Genomic DNA, 24322 nt, shown 5'->3' with positions numbered 1-24322 from the left:
GTCTGGGGTCACATGTAGGCCAGACCAGATAAGGACAGCAGATTTCCTTCCCTAAAGGACATTAGTGAACCAGATGGGTTTTTACAACAAAACAGCAGTTTCATGGTCACCATTACTGAGACCATTGTAAGGGGGTAAAAAGTATATTTAAAACCAAAATAAGAGTATGGTATGGAATCAGGTTAAAGGGCGTAGCTCGTGCCTGTGTGCTTATCTTTAAAAACTGCAGAACAAGCTTAACAAAATACAGAGCAAGGTTGAAACTGCAGACCACCACATTGCAATAGACTGAGGTCAGGTCTGCATTAGCTGGGAGATGGAGATGCTGTGGAACCATTCAGCAGCCCGTTTGATAAGGGTTAACAAATCAATGTAGCTCCGCTGATGAGCTGTAGGCCAACCGGTGGTCATAGAAGGCTGTGCATGTGGGTCTCGCACCTCGAAAAATGTATAACTGTGTGTAGAACCATCACTCGGGGAAGATCCTGTCTTAGGAAGCTAAGACTGAGCTTCCCCTTCATATGCTTGAATAAAGATCATAAAAGTGAATCTAAGGTTTCATCTGTTTGATTCTGTGGTCGTTAAGGGCAGATGTCGATTCCTTATTTCAGGGAATCCACCTTGGAGAAGCCATCTTTTTACCCCAGCGCCATCTTTAAATTCCAATTTAAAAAAATTTTTTAAACTGAATTTAAATTGCCCAGCTGCCGTGCTGGCATGTGAACCCCAGATCATTAGTCCAGGCCTCTGGATTACTAGTCCAGTAACATAACCACTATGCTACTGTATCCAGTATTAGAAAATAGGTATAAATCATCAAGGAAGCTGACACAATCCAAGCTGACCTATATAGGCCTTTCCACCACATTGAAAGCAGATGTCAATAATAAAGTTGAAAAAGACCAAACTGAGCTGCTTTAAGTCATTATCTGGAGGCTAGATATTAGAACGTACACAGATCCATCTCTTCCGGGTTGAGCTGCCTGCAAAGTCACATACCTAACAATGGAAATTCAGAACCAAGTCAACTGTCTGTGGTATACTCAGTAATGCAGGCAGGTCTGCAGTACCCGAGGGTACTATTAACTGGCCAGCTAGTTTCAATAATGGAACAAGGAGGGGTAGCCCCATCACTGGGATGCTTCACCCTCAGCTCCAGATAACCCTGTAAACCAAACAAAATGCATAAAGATGCATTTAAGGGCAGCTAGATAAGTACATGAGGGACAAAGGAATGGGATATGCAGGTAGAATTAGTTGAAGTAGGCATAAACACTGACAAACCAGCTGGGCCAAGTGGCCTGTAAATTCTATGTAGCAGGTAAGGTGGCAGTGTAGCACTATCTGGACAAGGAACAAGATTAATGTGCTTTGTACTGGTAAATTGTGTACTTTTAGCTGGTTAAAAACTCTGCGCACACTTGAGGATTCCTTAAACTTTGGCTCTGCAAACCTGCACATAAGCTCTCCCTTCTTAGGTAAGCAATATGTGTCCCTATGGAACAGAGAGTGTACACACTGTAGGGAAAATAAAAATTCTGCTGATGTAGACTTCTCAGTTTGTTCGGAGACTGAAGCAAGTGATGGGTTTCTGCATGCATCAGTGATCCAGTTGACAAAATGAAATTCAATGCGGAAGCTATGGGCTCAAAATTGGCCCACCCCTTTTTTCGGCGCGCTCACCGGAGATGAGCTGCTATTCTGCGTTGAAAAGAGCTCGGGGGGGTGGGGGGAAGAAAGAGAGGAAAAATAAATTTAAAAAAAAAACGCTCCCCACTTTGGCCACTGTCTTGCCTCTCCAGATCTTTGCGCAGCGTGGCCAGTCGGGTTGGGGGCGGAGCCAGTGTCCCACACTGACGTGTGTGCCGGGACGTCTGCACATGCGCGTTGGAGTATAGCTCCTCGTCCCCAGCCTCTCAGAGTGCATGCTGCAGCACGAGATTCGATCATCATCATGCCAGCTGCTGGTGCGTCCCGCCCCTATCCCAGGCCGAGTGGCTGGCCCGCTGCCTTTCCGGACTGAAGATAAGGTAGGGTAGGACTTATTTATTTCTATTTTTATTTGGATATTTTGAAAAAATGATGTAAATATATTTTGTTTGTGAATAGTGGTGACCATTTGTCAAGCCTATTTACCTTGTGCTATTGTGAAAGAAGAACATAAGTGACGGAGGAACACAGAATAGCTTATTTATTGAAGACGACTTTATTTAGATAATATGGGCTCAATTTTGGCCCAGTATAACCATTGCAAACAAATAGTTGTTTAAATTAGTTGTGAGATTAGGACAATTTAATTCAACTATCTTTTAATTTTTATTTTTGTAGTTTAAGCTTTCATGAATGCTTCTGTTGTATAGTAAATTAACTTTGCGAAGTTTGTCATATGATGTCTTGTGTAGCTGTTTGATCCTATTCACATTCTTTAGTCAAGTCATTAAGTTCTGCTGGCCTCCGATGTACCATCCGGCGCAGATTTCTTAACTCTCTGCAAGGGTTTTCACAAGTGGCCACATATGCTGGCCTAAGTAGATTTGGAGTAACTATTAGCTGGTCAAAGTGGCCAAAACTGACGTAGGTGGTTGGTAATGCCCCCTTTTGAGAAAAAACTAAACTAAACAAAAAACATCGTAACCAACTCACTTACACTGGCGCAAATTGAATGTGCAAAATGGGGATTTTTAAGATACCCCAGAAAAATCAAGATGCTCCAAAAAAAAGAGCAACTCCTGGCCAATTTAAAGCCCTAAGTGAGGACAGTCGTGAAGAGATGAGAGGAAGTCACCAGTGGCCAATGATGGATTTTGGGAGAGCAGTAAACATTAAAAACATAGAAAATAGGTGGAGTAGGCCATTCAGCCCTTTGAGCCTGCACCACCATTCAGTAAGATCATGGCTGATCATTCATCTCAAAAGCCCTTTCCTGCTTGCTCTCCATACCCCTTGATCCCTTTAGCCGTAAGGGCCATATCTAACTCCCTCTTGAATATATCTAATTAACTGGAATCAACAACTCTCTGCAGTAGAGAATTCCACAGGTTAACAACTCTGAGTGAAGAAGGTTCTCCTCATCTCGGTCCTAAATGGCTTACCCCTTATCCTTATGACTGTGACCCCTGGTTCTGGACTTCCCCAACATCGGGAACATTCTTCCTGCATCTAACCTGTCCAGTCCAGTCAGAATTTTATGTGTTCACCAGACTGATTCCCGGGATGGCATGACTGACATATAAGGAGAGACTGGATTGACTGGGAATTTTATATGTTTCTATGAGATCCCCTCTCATTCTTATAAACTCCAGTGAATACAGGCCCAGTTGATCCAGTCTCTCCTCATACGTCAGTCATGCCATCCCAGGAATCAATCTGGTGAACCTTCGCTGCACTCCCTCAATAGCAAGAACGTCCTTCCTCAGATTAGGAGACCAAAACGGAACACAATATTCCAGGTGAGGTCTTACCAAGGCCCTGTACAACTGCAGTAAGATCTCCCTGCTCCTATACTCAAATCCCCTAACATGCCATTTACCTTCTTCACCGCCTGCTGCATCTGCATGCCAACCTTCAATGACTGATGTACCATGACACCCAGGTCTCAATGCACCTCCCATTTTCTTAATCTGCCGCCATTCAGGTAATATTCTGCCTTCATGTTTTTTTCCACCAAAGTGGATAATCACACATTTATCCACATTATACTGCATCTGCCATGGATTTGCCCACTCACCTAAACCTGTCCAAGTCACCCTGCAGCCGCTTAGCATCCTCCTCACAGCTCACACCACCACCCAGCTTAGTGTCATCTGCAAACTTGGGAGATATTCCACTCAATTCCTTCATCTAAATCATTGACATATATTGTAAATAGCTGGGGTCCCAGCACTGAACCCTGGGGCACCCCACTAGTCACTGCCTGCTATTCTGAAAAAAAACCATTTATCCCGACTCTCTGCTTCCTGTCTGCCAACCAGTGCTCTATCCATGTCCATACATTACCCCCAATACCATGTACTTTAATATTGCACACCAATCTCGTATGGGACCTTGTCAAAAGCCTTTTGAAAGTCCAAATACACCACATCCACTGGTTCTCTCTTGTCCACGCTACTAGTTACATCCTCAAAAAAATTCTAGAAAATTTATCAAGCATGATTTCCCTTTCATAAATCCATGCTGACTTGGACCGATCCTATCACTGCTTTCCAAATGCGCTGCTATTTCAACTTTAATAATTGATTCCAACATTTTCCCCACTACTGATGTCAGGCTAACCGGTCTATAATTACCCGCTTTCTCTCTCCCTTCTTTTTTAAAAAGTGTTGTTACATTAGCTACCCTCCAGTCCATAGGAACTGATCCAGTCGATAGACTGTTGGAAAATCATCACCAATGCATCCACTATTTCTAGTGCCACTTCCTTAAGTACTCTGGGATGCAGCCTATCAGGCCCTGGGGTTTTATTGGCCTTCGATCCCATCAATTTCCCGAACACAATTTCCTGACTAATAAGGATTTCCTTCAGTTTCTTCTTCTCACTAGACCGTCAGTCCCCTAGTATTTCCAGTAGGTTATTTTGGTGTCTTCCTTCGTGAAGACAGAACCAAAGTATTTGTTCAATTGGTCTGCCATTTCTTTGTTCCCCATTATAAATTCATCTGATTCTGACTGTAAGGGACCTATGTTTGTCTTCACTAATCTTTTTCTCCACATATCCATAGACGCTTTTGCAGTCAGTTTTTATGTTCCTCGCTCACTCTATTTTCCCCCTCCTAATTAAACCCTTTTGTCCTCCTCTGCTGAACTCTAAATTTCTCCCAGTCCTGAGGTTTGCTGCTTTTTCTGGCCAATTTATATGCCTCTTCCTTGGATTTAACACTATACCTAATTTCCCTTGTTAGCCACGGTTGAGCCACGTTCCCAGTTTTATTTTTACTCCAGACAGGGATGTACAATTATTGAAGTTCATCCATGTGATCTTTAAATGTTTGCCATTGCCTATCCACCACCACCCCTTTTTAAGTATCATCCGCCAATCTATTCTAGCCAATTCACGTCTCATACCATCGAAGTTACCTTTCCTCAAGTTCAGGACCCTAGTCTCTGAATTAACTGTGTCACTCTCCATCTTAATAAAGAATTGTACCATATTATGGTCACTCTTCCCCAAGGGGCAAGATTTCTAATTAGTCCTTTCTCATTACACATCACCCAGTCTAGGATGGCCAGCCCTCTAGTTGATTCCTCAACATATTGGTCTAGAAAACCATCCCCAATATACTCCAGGAAATCCTCCTCCACCGTACTGCTACAAAGAATTTTACAGAACAGGTGAGAGGAATAGTAAAAGTGGCACTGAAAAAGGAGTTAGTGTCGGATTAAAACAGAGTTTGAAGGTGAATCTCTAATTCCTTAGAAATATGCTGTAATATTTAATTGTTTTGTGCTCCCATGTACAATACAGATCAACCACTTTGGACTGTAAGTTTTCAGAAAAAATAAAATTGCCCCTCATATCTGACGACAGTAATAAGCTGGATACTAAGCAGGTTTACATGGTACATCCATGCATGCGCTGTTTGACAACTCCGATGATTATGAACAAGGTTCCGTTTCATTAGCAATGCTGTACCATTATTGTATGTTCTTGTTGTAATTTTCTCATTTTAATTCATGTGCTGCATTTGAAACAAGTCAATAAAAACAAAAGGTTGGTTTCATCATGCTAGAGTCCCTTACAAATGATTTTTATTTCACATGTATAATATGCTTCCGTGAAAAGTTCTCAGCTTAATTGATTTATGGTATCTTACTGTAGCAAGACTGCAGAAAAGTGATAATTATTCAGATCGGGTGTTCAAACTGAGAAGCACTTCAGGGAGTAGCAAATTAAGTTTTTAATTTTTGGCCAGCATCATAGGGAATCTTGTGCGAGTGCCTTATGTGAAGGAAAATAATAATTATTGCAAATTCCAGTTCATAAATCGCATCGCCACATATTTTATTAATTATACTCAGATTCTTTTTGGTTATGCTTCTGTGAACATTTTTCTCCATTTAGGACATTTTTCTACATTGCAAGTGCTGTTCTTGGATGGAAGTAGGGTTTTTACGTGTTGTGAAGCAATATTTTATATCTGTTTCAAGCTGAGGGCATTCATTTGAGAAGGAATTTCTTCTCCCAGAGGGTTGCGAATCTGTGGAATTCTCTGCCCAAGGAAGCAGTTGAGGCTAGCTCATTGAATGTTTTCAAGTCACAGATAGATAGATTTTTAACCAATAAGGGAATTAAGGGTTACGGGGAGAGGGCGGGTAAGTGGAGCTGAGTCCACGGCCAGATCAGCCATGATCTTATTGAATGGCGGAGCAGGCTCGAGGGGCTAGATGGCCTACTCCTGTTCCTAATTCTTATGTTCTTATGTTCTTATTACCCTTTATTTGAGGATCCCAGAGTTTATTCAAGCTGGAGCAATGACTTGCTCAAGAACTACACTCTTGTTCACGATTTGTTTGAGGGTCACTTTTATAGATTCACTATAAAATGACTATTTTAAAAAAAGGGGAAAATAAAAAAAATTAAAAACATTGTTTCCATACCTCCACTTGTTCTCTTTAATCCCTGCTCCAGCAACATGCAGAGCTGATGGGCAGTGAATTAAGATGCACATTCCCATTATAAATATCCAAATATTAGCAAAATGCATTTAATTACAATTTTTGAGCAGTCCAAAAATGTCATCGACCTCCACAATGAGTACTCATTTGAGGCTTCCACCCACACTAGCCATTCAGGAAGGAGGGCCGGAGAGAGAGAAAGAGAAAGCAAGATAGAAAGGAAGCTCTCTATCAAATTATTGTTAAATTGCACCCAAATAGCATTAAGCTATAGAGAATATCTAACTAAAATCCTACAACAAAAAAGGATCACCCTCATACCTTAACACTTTTAATTGGAGTGCTACAATCTAACAAGTGGCCAGAAAAACAAAATCTTTAGTTGAGCAAAGACAAACCAGGCATCTCTGCATGGAGTATCACTTCTGTAGATCAGACATCCTGAGTGACCAACAGTGCCACAATGATTTATAAAACCACTTGCACTCCATGACAGAGATTCATCACTTTACATTAACTCAGAAGATATTTCAACAACTTTCAGTAACTTATGTTAAATACAGACAAATTAAATACATAAGATATGTTTATTAATCTTACCACAGCAAGCTGAGTTCTAGAGGCGACTGTGTGAAAGACAGCTGGCATCATTAGGGACTCCTCTACTTTCAGCCCCATCTCATTTTCTGCAGAAAACGTGGTCTTAGGAATAGTTGGTGCACGGTCACACAGAATCATCTCTTTGTTGTACAGAAATATGGGATTTGTATCCTGTGGTTTAAAATTTTATAAAAAAGAGTGAAGCTTAAATTTAACAATGCATTCGAAGTGTTTTCCTACAGGACATGAATGAGTAGCAGCTTAGTTAGGGAAACTTATTGGAACACCCTGCTAGTTTCAAAGCATGCCAACAGTAGAAACTTGTACAAGTGATCATATCTTTAATGATTGCTCATCAATCAAAATGACTATACAGATCACATTTGGTCATATACATTTCAAACTGATGCATGGATACAATCCTTATGTACGGAGTTAAATACTGAAAAAATAGTTGCAATTTAAAATAAGGCAACAAAAGAGTAAAGCTATAGGCAATCTATATTGGCAAAGTAGTAGATCATGGCAAGTATAGTTATAGACTTCAGGATGACACGGACAAGATGGCGAGATGGGCAGACGCATGGCAGATGGAGTTCAATGTGAGGAAATGTGAAGTGATGCACTTTGGGAGGACGAATATGGAAAGACAGTGCATTATAAATGGCACAATTTTGAAAAGTGCAAATGAGCACAGAGATCTTGATGACCACGTACACAAATCTTTAAAAGTGGCAAGATTGAGAAGATGGTTTAAAAAAAACATGGGTTACTTGAGTTTATGAATAGAGGAATAGAATATAAAAGCAGAGATCATGCTAGAACTTTATAAATCACTAGTTAATACTCCAGCGGAGGTCTCTGGACAATTCTGGGTAACACACTTCAGGAAAGGTGTAAAGGCCTTAGAAAGGGTACTGGAGGTTTACCAGGATGTTGCTAGGGATGAGAGACTTCAGTTGTGAGGAGATTGGAAAAGTTAAGACTGTTCCCCTTAGAAGAGAGAAAGTCAAGAGGTGACCCGAGAGATTTTCAAGATGATGAGGGGTTTTGATAAAGTAAATAGGGAAAAAGTAGTTCCTCTGGTGAGTGTGTCAATAACAAAAGGTCATAGATTAAAAATCATTGCCAAAAGGTCTAGAAGGGATATAAGGAGTATTTTTTTCACTGAGTGTTGTCAGAATCTGGAATGCTCCATCTTAAAAAGGTGATGGAAGCAGATTCCATAAATAATTTTAAAGGGAAATTGGACCAGTACTTGAGAATAAGAAACTTACAGGGCTACAGACAAAAAGCAGGGATGTGGGACTAAGCACGACTGCTCTTTCAAAGATCCAGCACAGGCACGATGATTCTATGAATATTAAAGATTGAGTTCACCCAATTAAAGTATGGATAAATCGAAAAGGTAATTTATCAAAATACTGGAGTCTTTGTTTGGTCACTTAGCAAAGTGCTAATTTTACATCCTGCAGTTTATATTCTGAATCAATTACTTCTTGGGTATGACATTTCCATGGTCACAATAACCATTTTGTTCCAAACAGCCTGTAACCTATCCTGATACATTTAATAGGTTTCCCCAAGATATTTATCCAATTTTCTAAAAGTTAAAAGCGTTTTTTTTTTGAGTCTTTACAGCAAAATTACAATGGGGTATGGAAAGAGAACACACAAATATTTCGAATCCCAAATCTTTCTGAAAACCAATTCATTTTATACACATGTTCTCTAGTTCTACAATTCAACTTCACGGGCTCAATTTTCCCCAGTGATTTGCGCCCGTTTTTTGACCCAAGTTAAAAAATACAAGTTTCCCTCAATCAATATGCGCCAGCGTAACTCAGTTAGTTACGATTTTTTGTGTTAGTTTTTTTTTTTTGAGAGTCATTGGGGCCATAACCTGCTACCTGCACCAATTCTGGCCATTTAGACAAGTCTGGCCAGCTCAGATTTACTCCAATTCTTCTTCGGACAGCGTATGTGGTCTCTGCAGAAAAACCTTCCACTGAGTTAAGAAAATCGGCGCAGGTAAATAAATCAGCGCAGCAGATGCAGTTCCACGGAAGACAGCAGCAGCAGGAGAGGCAAGAGAGGGGGGGGGGGGGGGGGGAGGAGGAGGAGAGCGGACATTCAGCCAAGGATAGGTGCGGGGATCAAGAGGCCATTCGGCCTGGGATCGGAGCAGGACCGGGATTGGCATCGGGAGGGATGGGGGACTTTTAATAATTTAATGGAGGTAAGTTGCTGCAATGTTCAATGTGCTTATGCAGGTTGCTGTGAGCTGGTTGTATGTTTCACTTTCCAGCCTCAGCCCGTATTATGCCCCTGGTTACCGTGGCAACCCGATCTATTTGGCGCAGATTTTGGACTCCACCCCCAAAATTAAACGACGGGCTAGGTGGCGCCAAAATGAAGACTTAAAACGGGGAAACTTGAATGATTTTTTTTTGGCATACTTGGGCCCCAAAAAAATGGCCGTTACTCTTCAAGTACGCCAAAAAAACAGCTTTGGGGAAAATTGAGCCCCATATGTTAGCATCTAAGTTATCCCTCCATTTTCTGTTTCTATCTGTCTTTCTCTGAAGATAGGCAAGTGTAGCAAATCTTTCAGATTTAAGTTGCAGAAATCAATCTTGGCCACTTTACATTGAATCTTCAACAATGCATCAAGATCTTCCTAGTTAGGCGAGACAAAAATACTCAAGTTTCCAAATGTTGTCTCACTACTTGCCAATATAATGGGCCCAAGTTTCGAGCCGCGCCTAGAACGGCGCAGTCCCGACCTGGACGCCCGTTTTTCGCGCCACAAAGTGCGCCTAAAAAAACCCTCCGTATTCTCCACCTCCCTGCAGGTCCTCTGGCCCTCGGCGCGGCACAGCAGGAGCTGTAGGGAGGCGGAGCCAGGTCCCTGCGCTGAAAACAGTGCCGGGACCTCTGCACATGCACACTACAGTGGGCGCGCATGTTCAGTAGCTCCAGGCGCCCGAAACTGTGTGGGAGGGCCCCGAAGCACGCAGCCCCTCGCCCTGGCCGAATGGCCTCACTGGGGCTGCATGAATAAGGCTCCTACCACAGCCAGCTCCTGCTTCCTCCCGACTCCCGCTCCTGCTTTCTCCCCCCCGCCCCCCGGACCTGACCCGTCTGCCGCTCCTGCTCCACCCCTCCCCACCCCCAGACCCGACCCGCCTGTCGCTGCCGCTCCTGCTTCCCCCCCCCCCTCCCCACCTGGACCCAACCCGACTGTCGCTCCTGCTTCCCCCCCCGACCTGGCCTGCCTGTCGCTGCCGCTCCTGCTCCTGCTCCCCCCCCCCCCACCGGACCCGGCCCGCATGTCGCTGCCGCTCCTGCTCCCCCCGCCCCCGCCGCCGACCCGAACCGAACCGAACCAACGCCACCTACCTCTGGTGCTGGGGACGGGCCCTGCCCGAAATCTCGGGCCCGGCCCATTCAGCCTTCGATCCAGACGGCAAACCGATTCCTAAAGGCCTGCCTGAAGAACTTTCACACAGGTAGGAACATGGTTTATTTAATCTTTTCTTTGCTTATAAATTTTTTATTCAGGTTGGATTTATTTGTATAATATTTGTATAAGTATAACTAAGGATCTATTGTAAAATTTAATGACTTCCCTTCCCCCCCTCGTTCCCTACGCCTAATTTGTAACCTGCGCCTGATTTTTTAATGTGTAGAACAGGTTTTTTCAGTTCTACAAAAATCTTCACTTGCTCCATTTTAAGTTAGTTTGGAGTACGTTTTCACTGTGGAAACTTTGAAATCAGGCGTCAGTGGCCGGACACGCCCCCTTTTGAAGAAAAAATTCTGTTCCAAAGTGGAACTGTTCTAACTGACTCGAACTGCAGAAAAAAAATGTGGAGAATTGCGATTTCTAAGATAGTCTGTTCTCCACCAGTTGCTCCTAAAAATCAGGCGCAAATCATGTGGAAACTTGGGCTCATAGTTAGCACTCTGTTTCTCTCTTCACAGTTGCTGCCCGGCCTGCTGAGTATTTCCAGCATTTTCTGGTTTTATTTCAGATTTCCACCATCTGCAGTATTTTGCTTTTGTATAGTTAGCACAACCTGTTTCAATGCAAGATCAAGATGCATTACATACCTGACTCATCTTACTGATAAGCATTTTATGTTGGCTGAATACCTTTAGTACATCATCCCAAATTATTTTCCACATTTGCTAACATAATTCAGGCTTCCTGGAACAATGTTCATAGCTTTTAATTTCTGTTGAAGTCCATCTGCCACTATTTAGTCCATCTACTTAACTGTCTCACATCTCTTTGAAAGCCAATCGCTCATACTTATTCCTTAGTCACATAGCCTGGGGTCTGCTATGCACCGGTAGCCTCATTTTCAACCCAATTAGCCATTAATTCTGTGATCTTTAACATCTTACAAGTTTTAAATCATGAATCTTTAAATGGCAGATAAATATCCAGGTAGATAATATCCACTGAATTTACCAGAGTGCAAAATTGCCCAAGAACACTGTCACTTTAAGGAATCTGTAACCTATGGAGTCAACTAACCCTTTCTCATTCTGCTATTTCGAAGGCTTCATTTGGACTCTGCACCTAGTGCTTTAACCAGGCTGCAGCTTTGAAATTCACAACAGCATGGATAGGCACAAAAAAAAACTGAGCCTCCACAGCCATCTCGGGTAGTGAATTCCAAAGATTCACCACCCTCTGAGCGAAGAAGTTTCTCATCTCATTGCTAAATGGCCAACACCTTATTCGGAGACTGTGACCCCTGGTTCTCGACTCCTCAGCCAGAGGAAACATTCTCCCTGCGTTATCAAGCCCTGTAAGAATTTTGTATGTTTCAATGAGATCACTGTTCATTCTTCTAAACTCGAGGCCTTGTCTACTCAATCTCTCCTTATAGGACAATCCCCCCCATCCTGGTGAACCTTTGTTGCATTCCCTCCATGGCAAGTATATCCTTAGGTAAGGTGACCAAAACTGTACACAATATTCCAGGTGTGGTCTCATCAGGGCCCTGTATAATTGCAGTAAGGCATCATTACTCTTACAATAAAGGCCAAAATACCATTTGTTTTCTTAATTGCTTGCTGTACCTGCATGTTAACTTTCAGTGATTCGTGTATAAGGACACCAAGGTTCCTCTGAACACCAGCATTTCCCAATCTCTCACCATTTAAAAAATACTCTACTTTTCTATTTTTCCCTACCAAAGTGGATAACTTCACATTATATTCTATTTGCCATGTTCTTACCCACTCACTTAGCCTGTCTATATCCCCTTGAAGTATCTTTGCATCCTCCTCACAATTTACATTCTCACCTAGCTTTGTATCATCAGCAAACTCGGATATATTACATTTGGTCCCCTCATCTAAATCATTGATATAGATTGTGAATTGCTGGGGCCCCAAGCACTGATCCTTGCTGCACCCCACTAGTTACAGCCTGCCAACCCGAAAATGACCCGTTTATTCCTATGTTGTTTCCTGTCAGTTAACCAATCCTCAATCCATGCTAGCATATTACCCCCAATCCCATGAGCCCTAATTTTGTTCAATAACCTATTGTGTGGCATCTTATCGAATGCCTTCTGAAAACACAAATACACCACATCCATTGGTCCCCCCTTATCTATTCTGCTAGTTACAACCTCAAAAAACAAACAGATTTGTCAAACATGATTTCCCTTTCATAAATCCATGTTGACTTTGCCCAATCCTATTATTATTTTCAAAGTGCCACATCCTTAATAGATTCTAGCATTTTCCCTACTACGGATGTCAGGCTAACTGGTCTGCAGTTCCCCGTTTTCTCTCCCTCCTTTCTTAAATAGCAGGATTACATTGGTTACCTTCCAAACTGCGGGAACCAATAAATATTCTAATTAGGAAAGAAATTATTTATCATTTTCTACCCTTCATCGATATCTAAATGCAACATTTTTGCCCAATGCAGTGCAGTACCATAAAGCTCTTTAATGGAACTTGCTTAAATCAAGGACTTGTTGGTACAAATTTAATGGTAACTTACCGTCCCAGCACTGTAGCTACAAACACGCCTGTCTGCAACCATGCACTCTCCTCCATTGACAACCAACACCTGATGCTGAGTTGCAATCTTATATTTAGCTTGGATGGCATGTTTAAGGTCTGCAACACTGAAATTACATATTTACAAAATTAAGAATAAAGTTGAAAATCCCATCTTATTAAGCTACCCCATGGGACTTAATAGCAACTGTTTTTTTAATTCAATTATTAATTTCAAATTATGTAATATATACATTAATTTTAAATATACTTAACACAAGATCAGATTTTTAAAAATCAATTCTGAACAAGTTTTTAAAACATTTTTAAACCCAAGAATTTTGTGCAAAGGATTGCTATATATTTGGCCATATGACCAGACAATAGTAACTTCAGCACCACTACATGGTTGGTAAATGTGATGGAAAATAAATAAAGAGTTCTGCCATGTAAAATGCTATGGGTATTCAATGGGGCAAAAACCACGGACTACAGGCATGTACGATGTACGCATGCAGCCGTAAAAGCCCTGCAAGTGCTGGTTCTCGGCATGCGATGAGCCTGTTCCGAAATCTGGCACCAGCGAACTGTCAAAATGTCTCGACAGTTCCAACCCATCCCCAGGAGAAGGGCCTTCGCGGGCAGAGATTTGGGCTATTTGCCCAATTCCTGCCCAGCGAATGTCCTTCAAACATTTACGCCTGATAAAAGCAGGCATAAGGCCTGGTTTACCAGTGTAAGCGTTTTCAAAGATAGAAAAATAAAATGTTATCAATTTTTTAAATTAAAACCCTAGTCCATTAAGGCACATTTATTTTTACACCTATTAAAACAAAACATTCAAAAAGGAACATTTTGTCTAAAACATTTAATTACATTCAGTTTCAATTAATTTTAAATATGTGAAGTGTTGTTCTTATTTATTTTAAATGTTTGTGTTTGTGTACAAATGGAGATCACCATTACTATAGATGGGGATATGCCATTTCCATTGATTGGTCTGGTCTGGTCCACGTGATCCTAAGCTGCACATACGCTCCTGGAATACATGGGCCCCTACGCTGGGCTGCGAATGGAGGCCTCAGAGCGCAAGTCTATGTTCCTCCAGGACCACCAGGTACTTTCATTAAAAAAATTTTGATCGGAGACATCCACCTGCAGGAAGCCTCCGACCACAACTTCCAATGTTCCCTCTTTATCTCTGTCCCTCAAGTACACCACTTAGTTCAACTGCAAAGAAGTTACTTAAATAACAGCTGGGATAGAAGAGAGAGGGAGGCAAGCTAGCAGTCTCATGTTAAGATTTTTGACAAAATCAAGTGTGGAGTTTTTGCCAGCATCTATAATGGCAGGAACTCTCAAATTAAAAAATTCAGAACATAATCCATCAATAAGTATGATTACCAACTTCCAGTTTATGTCATGATGCACACTGAAATATGGATATTATATTTGTTCTTTGTGCTGTAACAGAGCCAACACAACATTATTCCAAAGTCATACCAGGTCACCATGGATGCAAAAAACCCAAAGCTGCTTTAGAAATAGTGCTCATGCATTTGAAATTTTGTAACTATAAGTATAAATGTGTTGCGAAAAGCTCAGATCAAATATGGCAATTTATACTATACTAAAAACAGAAAATGCTGGACACTCAGCTGAAACGTTAACTTGGTTTCTCTCTCCACAACTGCTGCCTCATCTGCTGAATATTTCCAGCATTTTCTGTTTATATTTCAAATTCTAGCATCCGCAGTACTTTACTTTTGTATGGCAATTTATACATTCTGCTGTTAGTGATGTTCCCCAATTCAAAGCTGTATTAAAAAATATATTCAATCATTTAGTACAAAATCAGCTTGCAGCACAGTCTGTTTACACAGAGAAGGAAGTAATTGTTAATCTTAACAGCACCAGTGATGGATCTCCCAAGTAAGTTTTCAAAATCCACCAATATTGAAGTGCGGAACTTGGGCCATCCTGGCGAAGGTAAAACTTGAGCCATTTTTCCTAGATATCTTGAGATACAAATGTCAGAGGTAGTGTATCTTCATTTTCTTCTCATGTTTGTGATTCAGAAAATCTCAAAAGAATAAACTAAATCAGCAACATCCTTTAATCCTCTAATGTCATCATGCACAATAGATTGAACCAAAGCTCGTGGAGTACACCAGGTACTGAAAAACAGTATTTTTTATTTAAATACAAGACTGCTGTTCCAATTCTAAAGCTTCAGTGAAAGTATGCTAAGCAAAAGTGATAGTCAAGAAAAAAAAAACCATGACAAGAATCCAAGTTTTCGCATAGATTGGAACACAAGCAAAAACAAAGTGCTTCATTGAGATTATCCTAATTTCATAAGTTGGAAATGGAAATTCAAGACAAAGCAGTTTGAAAATTTCTCAAACTGGGACAGGAACAGTAAGGCCATAAAACTAATTGTGGGGGGAGGGGGGGTAAAGAACTGAGGAATGGTCTCTCAACAGGGCTTCTTTGTGGCATAGACATAGGGTAAGTCAGTTTAGTTAGGATATAACTCATAAAGACTGTCCGATTGATTTTTCCATGTTGGACTGATCATAAAATATATGCAGATAGAAGAATGAACCTCCCAAGAACCATTGAATGTAAATAAAATTATTTTTAAAAACAAAAAAGCAGCTGCATCAAATTTGGTTGTTAAACACCTGTGCCACGAGAGAATGCAAAAAAAGCTAGTTATGTTTTTAAAGATGTGTAAATGTACTTAAGGAGCAGTGAATATAAAACATTTACTGCATAGATCAGAGACAATATCACATCAAACATTTTGAACTTTTTTTCTGCATTAAAAATCTTTGGGAACTGTTGTTGGTAAAACTCAAAAAAGTATATACTTACGTCTGTACAGCAAGTTCTGTGTCAAATGTAAGGGTGGTTCCAGTGTTAACCAGAAATACATACAACTTCATGTTGCTACTACCACTTCCTTCAGCTTTCACTTTACTTTAGTCATTTATCACCTATTAACAAAAAAACATGTTAGAAAGTATAAATTTATAAACGCATTCAAAAATAATGTACAAGATTATAGCAATATACAAATTTGCGAGCAAGCGATTCAAATCTATAAAAAAATAAAATTGTTCAACATATTGCAAAATTAAATAATTGAAAACAACAATGAGTTTCTTCTGAAGCTGAGAACGAGAAGCTGGCAACTGCCTAATCTTTGGCCCTCCATTCATCAGGGTACTTCTGCAGCTTTCAATCTGCTCAACCTCTCCCTCAACTCCACCTTTGATGCCATTGCCTTCATTAATTCTCTCCCATTCTGATCACTCGGCGACATCCCCTCAGTCAGCCCCAGCCAGCACCGACCCTGCAACCTTCTCTAGTTTCTTTCCTACTTCCCTTTATGTCCTCTAAGCTCATCTTATTCATGAGACCCATCTCCTGACTACACTTCAAAAGTATTTAATTGGCTGTAAAGTGCTTTAGGACTTCCTGAAGTTGTGAAAGGTGCTACATAAATACAAGTTCTTTCTTTCATTTGATCCTTTTCCACCTTGAATGCCCTGCAATTTCCTCCAGTTAAACATTGGGAAGAATATCATCTTTGGCCCCTACCACAAACGTCGTACCCTTGGCATTTATTTGGCCCGACCACTGTCTTATGTTGAACCAGACTGCTTGCAATCTCAGCATCCTATTTAACCCAGAACCGGGCTTCCGACCCCAAATCTTCTCCATCACAGAAATTGCCTACTTGCACATAATAGACTGGAATTTGTAGTGGGTAATAAAGACAAACGAAGAGTGTTTTCCATTGTTACCCCTTTGAAACTGACCACAACTTCAGAGTAGCACATGCGCATCGAAACTTGGAAATCCTGAAGTTCGGATTATAGAATAGTACAGCACAGAAGGAGGCCACTCGGCCATCTAGTCTGCACCACCTCTTTGAGCAATCCAGTTAGTCCCAATCCGCCGCTCTTTCCCCATATCCCCGCAATTTTTTCCTTTATCCAATTCTCTTTTGAAGGCTACAATTGACTCTGTATCCACATCATCAGGCAGTGCATCCCAAATCCTAACCACTCGCTGAGTAAAAAAGGTTCCCTCGTGCCACCTTTGGTTCTTTTACCAATCACCTTAAAGCTGTACCCTCTCATCATCAACCCTTCAGCCACTGGAAAACAGTTTCTATTTATTTACTCTTATCTAAATAGAAACATAGAAAATAGGTGCAGGAGTAGGCCATTCAGCCCTTCTAGCCTGCACCGCCATTCAATGAGTTCATGGCTGAACATGAAACTTCAGTACCCCATTCCTGCTTTCTCGCCATAACCCTTGATCCCCCCCGAATAGTAAGGACTTCATCTAACTCCCTTTTGAATATATTTAGTTAATTGGCCTCAACTACTTTCTGTGGTAGAGAATTCCACAGGTTCACCACTCTCTGGGTGAAGAAGTTTCTCCTCATCTCGGTCCTAAATGGCTTACCCCTTATCCTTAGACTGTGACCCCTGGTTCTGGACTTCCCCAACATTGGGAACATTCTTCCTGCATCTAACCTGTCTAAACCAGTCAGAATTTTAAACGTTTCTATGAGGTCCCCTCTCATTCTTCTGAACTCCAGTGAATACAAGCCCAGTTGATCCAGTCTTTCTTGATAGGTCAGTCCCGCCATCCCGGGAATCAGTCTGGTGAATCTTCGCTGCACTCCCTCAATAGCAAGAATGTCCTTCCTCAAGTTAGGAGACCAAAACTGTACACAATACTCCAGATGTGGCCTCACCAAGGCCCTGTACAATTGTAGCAACAACTCCCTGCCCCTGTATTCAAATCCCCTCGCTATGAAGGCCAACATGCCATTTGCTTTCTTAACCGCCTGCTGTACCTGCATGCTAACCTTCAATGACTGATGTACCATGACACCCAGGTCTCGTTGCACCTTCCCTTTTCCTAATCTGTCACCATTCAGATAATAGTCTGTCTCTCTGTTTTTACCACCAAAGTGGATAACCTCACATTTATCCACATTATACTTCATCTGCCATGCATTTGCCCACTCACCTAACCTATCCAAGTCACTCTGCAGCCTAATATCATCCTCCTCGCAGCTCACACTGCCACCCAACTTAGTGTCATCCGCAAATTTGGAGATACTACATTTAATCCCCTCGTCTAAATCATTAATGTACAATGTAAACAATGTAAACAGCTGGGGCCCCAGCACAGAACCTTGCGGCACCCCACTAGTCACTGCCTGCCATTCTGAAAAGTACCCGTTTACTCCTACTCTTTGCTTCCTGTCTGACAACCAGTTCTCAATCCACGTCAGAACACTACCCCCAATCCCATGTGCTTTAACTTTGCACATTAATCTCTTGTGTGGGACCTTGTCGAAAGCCTTCTGAAAGTCCAAATATACCACATCAACTGGTTCTCCTTTGTCCACTTTACTGGAAACATCCTCAAAAAATTCCAGAAGATTTGTCAAGCATGATTTCCCTTTCACAAATCCATGCTGACTTGGACCTATCATGTCACCATTTTCCAGATGCACTGCTATGACATCCTTAATAATTGATTCCATCATTTTACCCACTACTGAGGTCAGGCTGACCGGTCTATAATTCCCTGTTTTCTCTCTCCCTCCTTTTTTAAAAAGTGGGGTTACATTGGCTACCCTCCACTCCATAGGAACTGATCCAGAGTCAATGGAATGTTGGAAAATGACTGTCAATGCATCCACTATTTCCAAGGCCACCTCCTTAAGTACTCTGGGATGCAGTCCATCAGGCCCTGGGGATTTATCGGCCTTCAATCCCATCAATTTCCCCAACACAATTTCCCGACTAATAAAGATTTCCCTCAGTTCCCCCTCCTTACTAGACCCTCTGACCCCTTTTATATCCGGAAGGTTGTTTGTATCCTCCTTAGTGAATACCGAACCAAAGTACTTGTTCAATTGGTCCGCCATTTCTTTGTTCCCCGTTATGACTTCCCCTGATTCTGACTGCAGGGGACCTAAGTTTGTCTTTACTAACCTTTTTCTCTTTACATACCTATAGAAACTTTTGCAATCCACCTTAATGTTCCCTGCAAGCTTCTTCTCGTACTCCATTTTCCCTGCCCTAATCAAACCCTTTGTCCTCCTCTGCTGATTTATAAATTTCTCCCAGTCCCCAGGTTCGCTGCTATTTCTGGCCAATTTGTATGCCACTTCCTTGGCTTTAATACTATCCCTGATTTCCCTTGATAGCCACGGTTGAGCCACCTTCCCTTTTTTATTTTTACGCCAGACAGGAATGTACAATTGTTGTAATTCATCCATGCGGTCTCTAAATGTCTGCCATTGCCCATCCACAGTCAACCCCCTAAGTATCATTCGCCAATCTATCCTAGCCAATTCACACCTCATACCTTCAAAGTTACCCTTCTTTAAGTTCTGGACCATGGTCTCTGAATTTACTGTTTCATTCTCCATCCTAATGCAGAATTCCACCATATTATGGTCACTCTTCCCCAAGGGGCCTCGCACAATGAGATTGCTAATTAATCCTCTCTCATTACACAAAACCCAGTCTAAGATGGCCTCCCCCCTAGTTGGTTCCTCAACATATTGGTCGAGAAAACCATCCCTTATGCACTCCAGGAAATCCTCCTCCACCGTATTGCTTCCAGTTTGGCTAGCCCAATCTATGTGCATATTAAAGTCACCCATTATAACTGCTACACCTTTATTGCATGCACCCCTAATTTCCTGTTTGATGCCCTCCCCAACATCCCTATTACTGTTTGGAGGTCTGTACACAACTCCTACTAACGTTTTTTGCCCTTTGGTGTTCTGCAGCTCTACCCATATAGATTCCACATCATCCAAGCTAATGTCCTTCCGAACTATTGCCTTAATTTGCTCCTTAACCAGCAATGCTACCCCACCTCCTTTTCCTTTTATTCTATCTTTCCTGAATGTTGAATACCCCTGGATGTTGAGTTCCCAGCCCTGATCATCCTGGAGCCACGTCTCCGTAATCCCAATCACATCATATTTGTTAACATCTATTTGCACAGTTAATTCATCCACCTTATTGCGGATACTCCTTGCATTAAGACACAAAGCCTTCAGGCTTGTTTTTTTAACACCCTTTGTCCTTTTAGAATTTTGCTGTACAGTGGCCCTTTTTGTTCTTTGCCTTGGGTTTCTCCGCCCTCCACTTTTCCTCATCTCCTTTCTGTCTTTTGCTTTTGCCTCCTTTTTGTTTCCCTGTCTCCCTGCATTGGTTCCCATCCCCCTGCCATATTAGTTTAAATCCTCCCCAACAGCACTAGCAAACACTCCCCCTAGGACATTGGTTCCGGTCCTGCCCAGGTGCAGACCGTCCGGTTTGTACTGGTCCCACCTCCCCCAGAACCGGTCCCAATGCCCCAAGAATTTGAATCCCTCCCTGCTGCACCACTGCTCAAGCCACGTATTCATCTGCGCTATCCTGCGATTCCTACTCTGACTATCACGTGGCACTGGTAGCAATCCCGAGATTACTACTTTTGAGGTCCTACTTCATGATTTTAAAACACTTCTATCAAATCTCCGCTTAGTCTTCTCTGCTCCAAGGGGAACAATCCCAGCTTCTCTAGTCTATCCACGTAACTGTCATCCCTCATCCCTGGAACCACTCTAGTAAATTTCTTCTGTACCCTCTCCAACACCTTCATGTCCTTCCTTAAGTGTGGTTCCCAGAATTGGACATAATACTCCAGCTGGGGTTAAACTAGTACAACTTCCTGGCTCTATGCCTCTATTTATAAAGCCCAGGATCACATAAGCTTTATTAACTACTTTGTTAACCTATCCTCCCACTTTCAAAGATTTGTTACAAGCAGCCCGAGGTCTCGGTCCTTGGACCCAATTAAAATTGTACAATTTAGTGTGTATGGTCTCTCCTCATTCTTCTTACCAAAATGTATCACCTCACACTTCTCTGCATTGAAATTCATCTGCCAAGTGTCCGCCCATTCCACCAGCCTATGTTTTCTTGAGTCTATTGCTATATTCCTCACTGTTTACTACACTTCCAAATTTAGCATCATCTGCAAATTTCAAAATTGTGCCCTGTACCCCCAAGTTGCAAGTCTGTCACTGCTCCGGCACTGGCTTCGCTGTGGCACCCCACTGTCCCACCCATAGCCAACAATCTGAAATCAGTAAAACTGACCAAACCTTGGGCTTTAACAAGTTATATCACTGTTAAATACCCCATTAAATGTTCAGCTTTTTTGAATTCGGTGTAACTGGGGTTAACAGCGTACTGACGGCTAAACAAAAACTATTTCTCATCTCTATGCTGCACTTCCATGACATCATCCGGCGACACAGCATTTATTTTCACATGTACAATGATGATACCCAGCACTACGTCGCCACTTCTCTCGGATCCTCCGCCGTCTCTATAGAGTCAGACTGCTTGTCCGACATTCAGCACGGGATGAGTAGAAACTTCTTCCAGTTAAATATTGGGAAGACCGAAACCAGTGTCTTTGGTTCCCGCCACCCTGGTAACTATTAGAGGCTGACGGGGAACAGTAGCATAGTAATCCAGAGGTCTGGACTAATAATCCAGAGATGCGAGTTCAAAGCCCACGGCGGCAGCTGGTGAATGCAAGTTCAGTTAATTAAGTAAATTTGGAATAAAAATGCCGGATTGTCGTAATAACCCATCTGGTTTACTAATGTCCTTAAGCGAAGGAAACCTGCCATCCTCACCTGGTCTGGCCTATATGTGACTCCACCATAGCGATGTAGCTGACTCTTATTTGCCCTCTGAAATTACCTAACAAGCCACTCAGTTGTAACAAACCGCTACAAGAAACAATAATAAAACCGGACACACCACCCGGCATCGACCTAGACACCAGCTTCGGACATACAACGGCACACCCAGCCCAGTCGCCCCTACAAAGTCCTCCTCACGAACATCTGGGGACTTGTCAAAATTGGGAGAACTGTCCCACAGATTAGTCAAGCAACAACCTGACAGTCATACTCACAGAATCATACCCTTTAGCCAATGTCCCAGATCCCTCCATCACAATCTCTGGTAATGTACTGTCCCATCGGCAAGACAGACCCACTCGAGGTGGCAGCACAGGGAAATACAGTCGGGAGAGTGTGGCCCTGGGAGTCCTCAACATTTACTCCGGACCCCATGACGTCTCACGACTTCCGGCCGAGCATGGGCAAGGATACTTCCTACTGCCCCCCCTCAGCTGATAAATCAGTACTCCTCCATGTTGAACACCACTTAGAAGAGGCACTGAAGGTAGCACGGGCACAACATGTACTCTGGGTGGGAGGACTACTACCAAGAGTGGCTCGCTCGTACCACTACTGACCAAGCCCTGAAGGACATAGCTGCCAGACTGGGCCTGCAGCAGGTGGTGAGAAAACCAATCCGAAGGAAAAACCTACTTATCATCCTCACCAATCTACCGGTCGCAGATGCATCTGTCTATGACAGCATTGGTAGCAGCGATCAACACACAGTCCTTGTGGAGACAAAGTCCTGTCTTCACATTGAAAACACCCTCCATCATGTTTTGTGGCACTACCACTGTGCTAAATAGGAAAGATTCAGAACAGATCTCGCAGCTCAAAACTGGGCATCCATGAGGCACTGTGGGCTATTAGCAACACCAGAATTGCATTCCACTACAAACTGTAACCTCATGGCCTGGCAAATCGCTCACTCTACCATTACCAACAGCCAGGGGACCAATCCTGGTTCAATCAGGAGTGCAGATGAGCATGCCAGGAGCAGCACCAGGCATACCTAAAAATGAGATACCAACCTGAAGAAGTTGCAACACAGGACTACATGCATACTAAAAGCAGAAGCAGCATGCCATGAACAGATCAAACCTATCCCACAATCAACTGCTCAGATCAAAGTTCTGCAGATCTGCAACATCCAGTTGTGAATGGGGGTGGACAATTAAACTAAAGGGAGGAGAAGGCGCCATGAATATCCCCACCCTCAATGATGGCGGAGTCCAGCACGCAAATGCAAAAGACAAGGCTGAAGCATTTGGAATCATCTTCAGCCAGGGGTGGATGATCCAATTCAGCCTCCTCCAGAGGTGCCCCCCAATCACAGAAACCAGTCTTCAGCCAGCTGAGCGCACTGGATATAGCAAAGGCTATGGGCCCCAACAGCATCCCGGCTGTTCTGCTTAAGGCTTGTACTCCAGAACTAGCCGGGTCGCTAGTCAAGCTGTTCCAGTACAGCTACAACACAGGCATCTGCCTGACAAAGTGGAAAACTGCCCGGGTATGTCCTGTCCACAATAAGCAAGACAAATCCAATCCGGCCAATTTACCGCCCCATCAGTCTACTCGCAATCATCAGAAAAGTGATGAAGGTGTCGTCAACAGTGCTATCAAGCGACACTTATCACCAACAACCTGCTCACTGATGCGCAGTTTGGGTTCCACCAGGACCACTTGGCTCCGGACCTCATTACAGCCTTGATCCAAAATTAGACAAAAGAGCTGACTTCCAGATGTAAGGCGAGAATGACTGCCATTGATATCAAGGCAGCATTTGACCAAGTGTGGCATCAAGGAGCCCTATTAAAGTCAATGGGAATCAGGGAGAAAACTCTCCACTGGCTGGAGTCATACCTAGCACAAAGGAAGATGTTTGTGGTTCTTGGAGGTCAATCATCCCAGTCCCAGACATCACTGCAGGAGTTCCTCAGGGCAGTGCCCTCGGCCCAACCATCTTCAGCTGCTTCATCAATGACCTTCCCCCCTATCATAAGGTCAGAAGTGGGAATTTTCACTGATGACTGCAGTGTTCAGTTCCATTCACAACTCCTCAGAAAATGAAGCAGTCCATGCCCGCATGCAGCAAGACCTGGACAACATTCAGGCTTGGGCTGATAAATGACAAGTAACATTCGTTCTCTCATCTTGCCTTTACGGATGTGAGACCTGGACACCCTACTGGCGTCACATCAAAAAGTTGGAAGCTTTCCATATGCGTAGTCTCAGATCTATATTCCACATACGCTGGCAAGACCAGGTGTC

At 42.6% G+C, this 24322-nt stretch overlaps 1 protein-coding gene across 5 annotated transcripts in view; it reads right to left on the bottom strand.

The window, feature by feature from the left end:
• Positions 1 to 24322, bottom strand: part of rb1cc1 (RB1-inducible coiled-coil 1) — a 251120-nt gene that overhangs the window by 199072 nt on the left and 27726 nt on the right. For 3 of the 5 annotated variants that reach the window (XM_070892346.1, XM_070892352.1, XM_070892360.1), the window contains exons 2-4: positions 16126 to 16247; positions 13247 to 13373; positions 7213 to 7383 (exon numbers count right to left, since the gene is read on the bottom strand). In XM_070892346.1, coding sequence (XP_070748447.1) covers positions 7213 to 7383; positions 13247 to 13373; positions 16126 to 16196 — 369 coding nt within the window. In that variant the 5' untranslated portion in view covers positions 16197 to 16247. Of the gene's footprint in view, positions 1 to 7212; positions 7384 to 13246; positions 13374 to 16125; positions 16248 to 24322 lie in introns of those variants that run through there. The other 2 variants (XM_070892380.1, XM_070892371.1) reach the window with 2 other exon arrangements.

This window comes from Pristiophorus japonicus, chromosome 1, assembly GCF_044704955.1.
Source record: "Pristiophorus japonicus isolate sPriJap1 chromosome 1, sPriJap1.hap1, whole genome shotgun sequence".
In the NCBI taxonomy this organism is placed as follows: domain Eukaryota; kingdom Metazoa; phylum Chordata; class Chondrichthyes; family Pristiophoridae; genus Pristiophorus; species Pristiophorus japonicus.
Note: the sequence above shows the minus strand (reverse complement) of the source record. Positions and strands in the feature narration are given on the sequence as shown.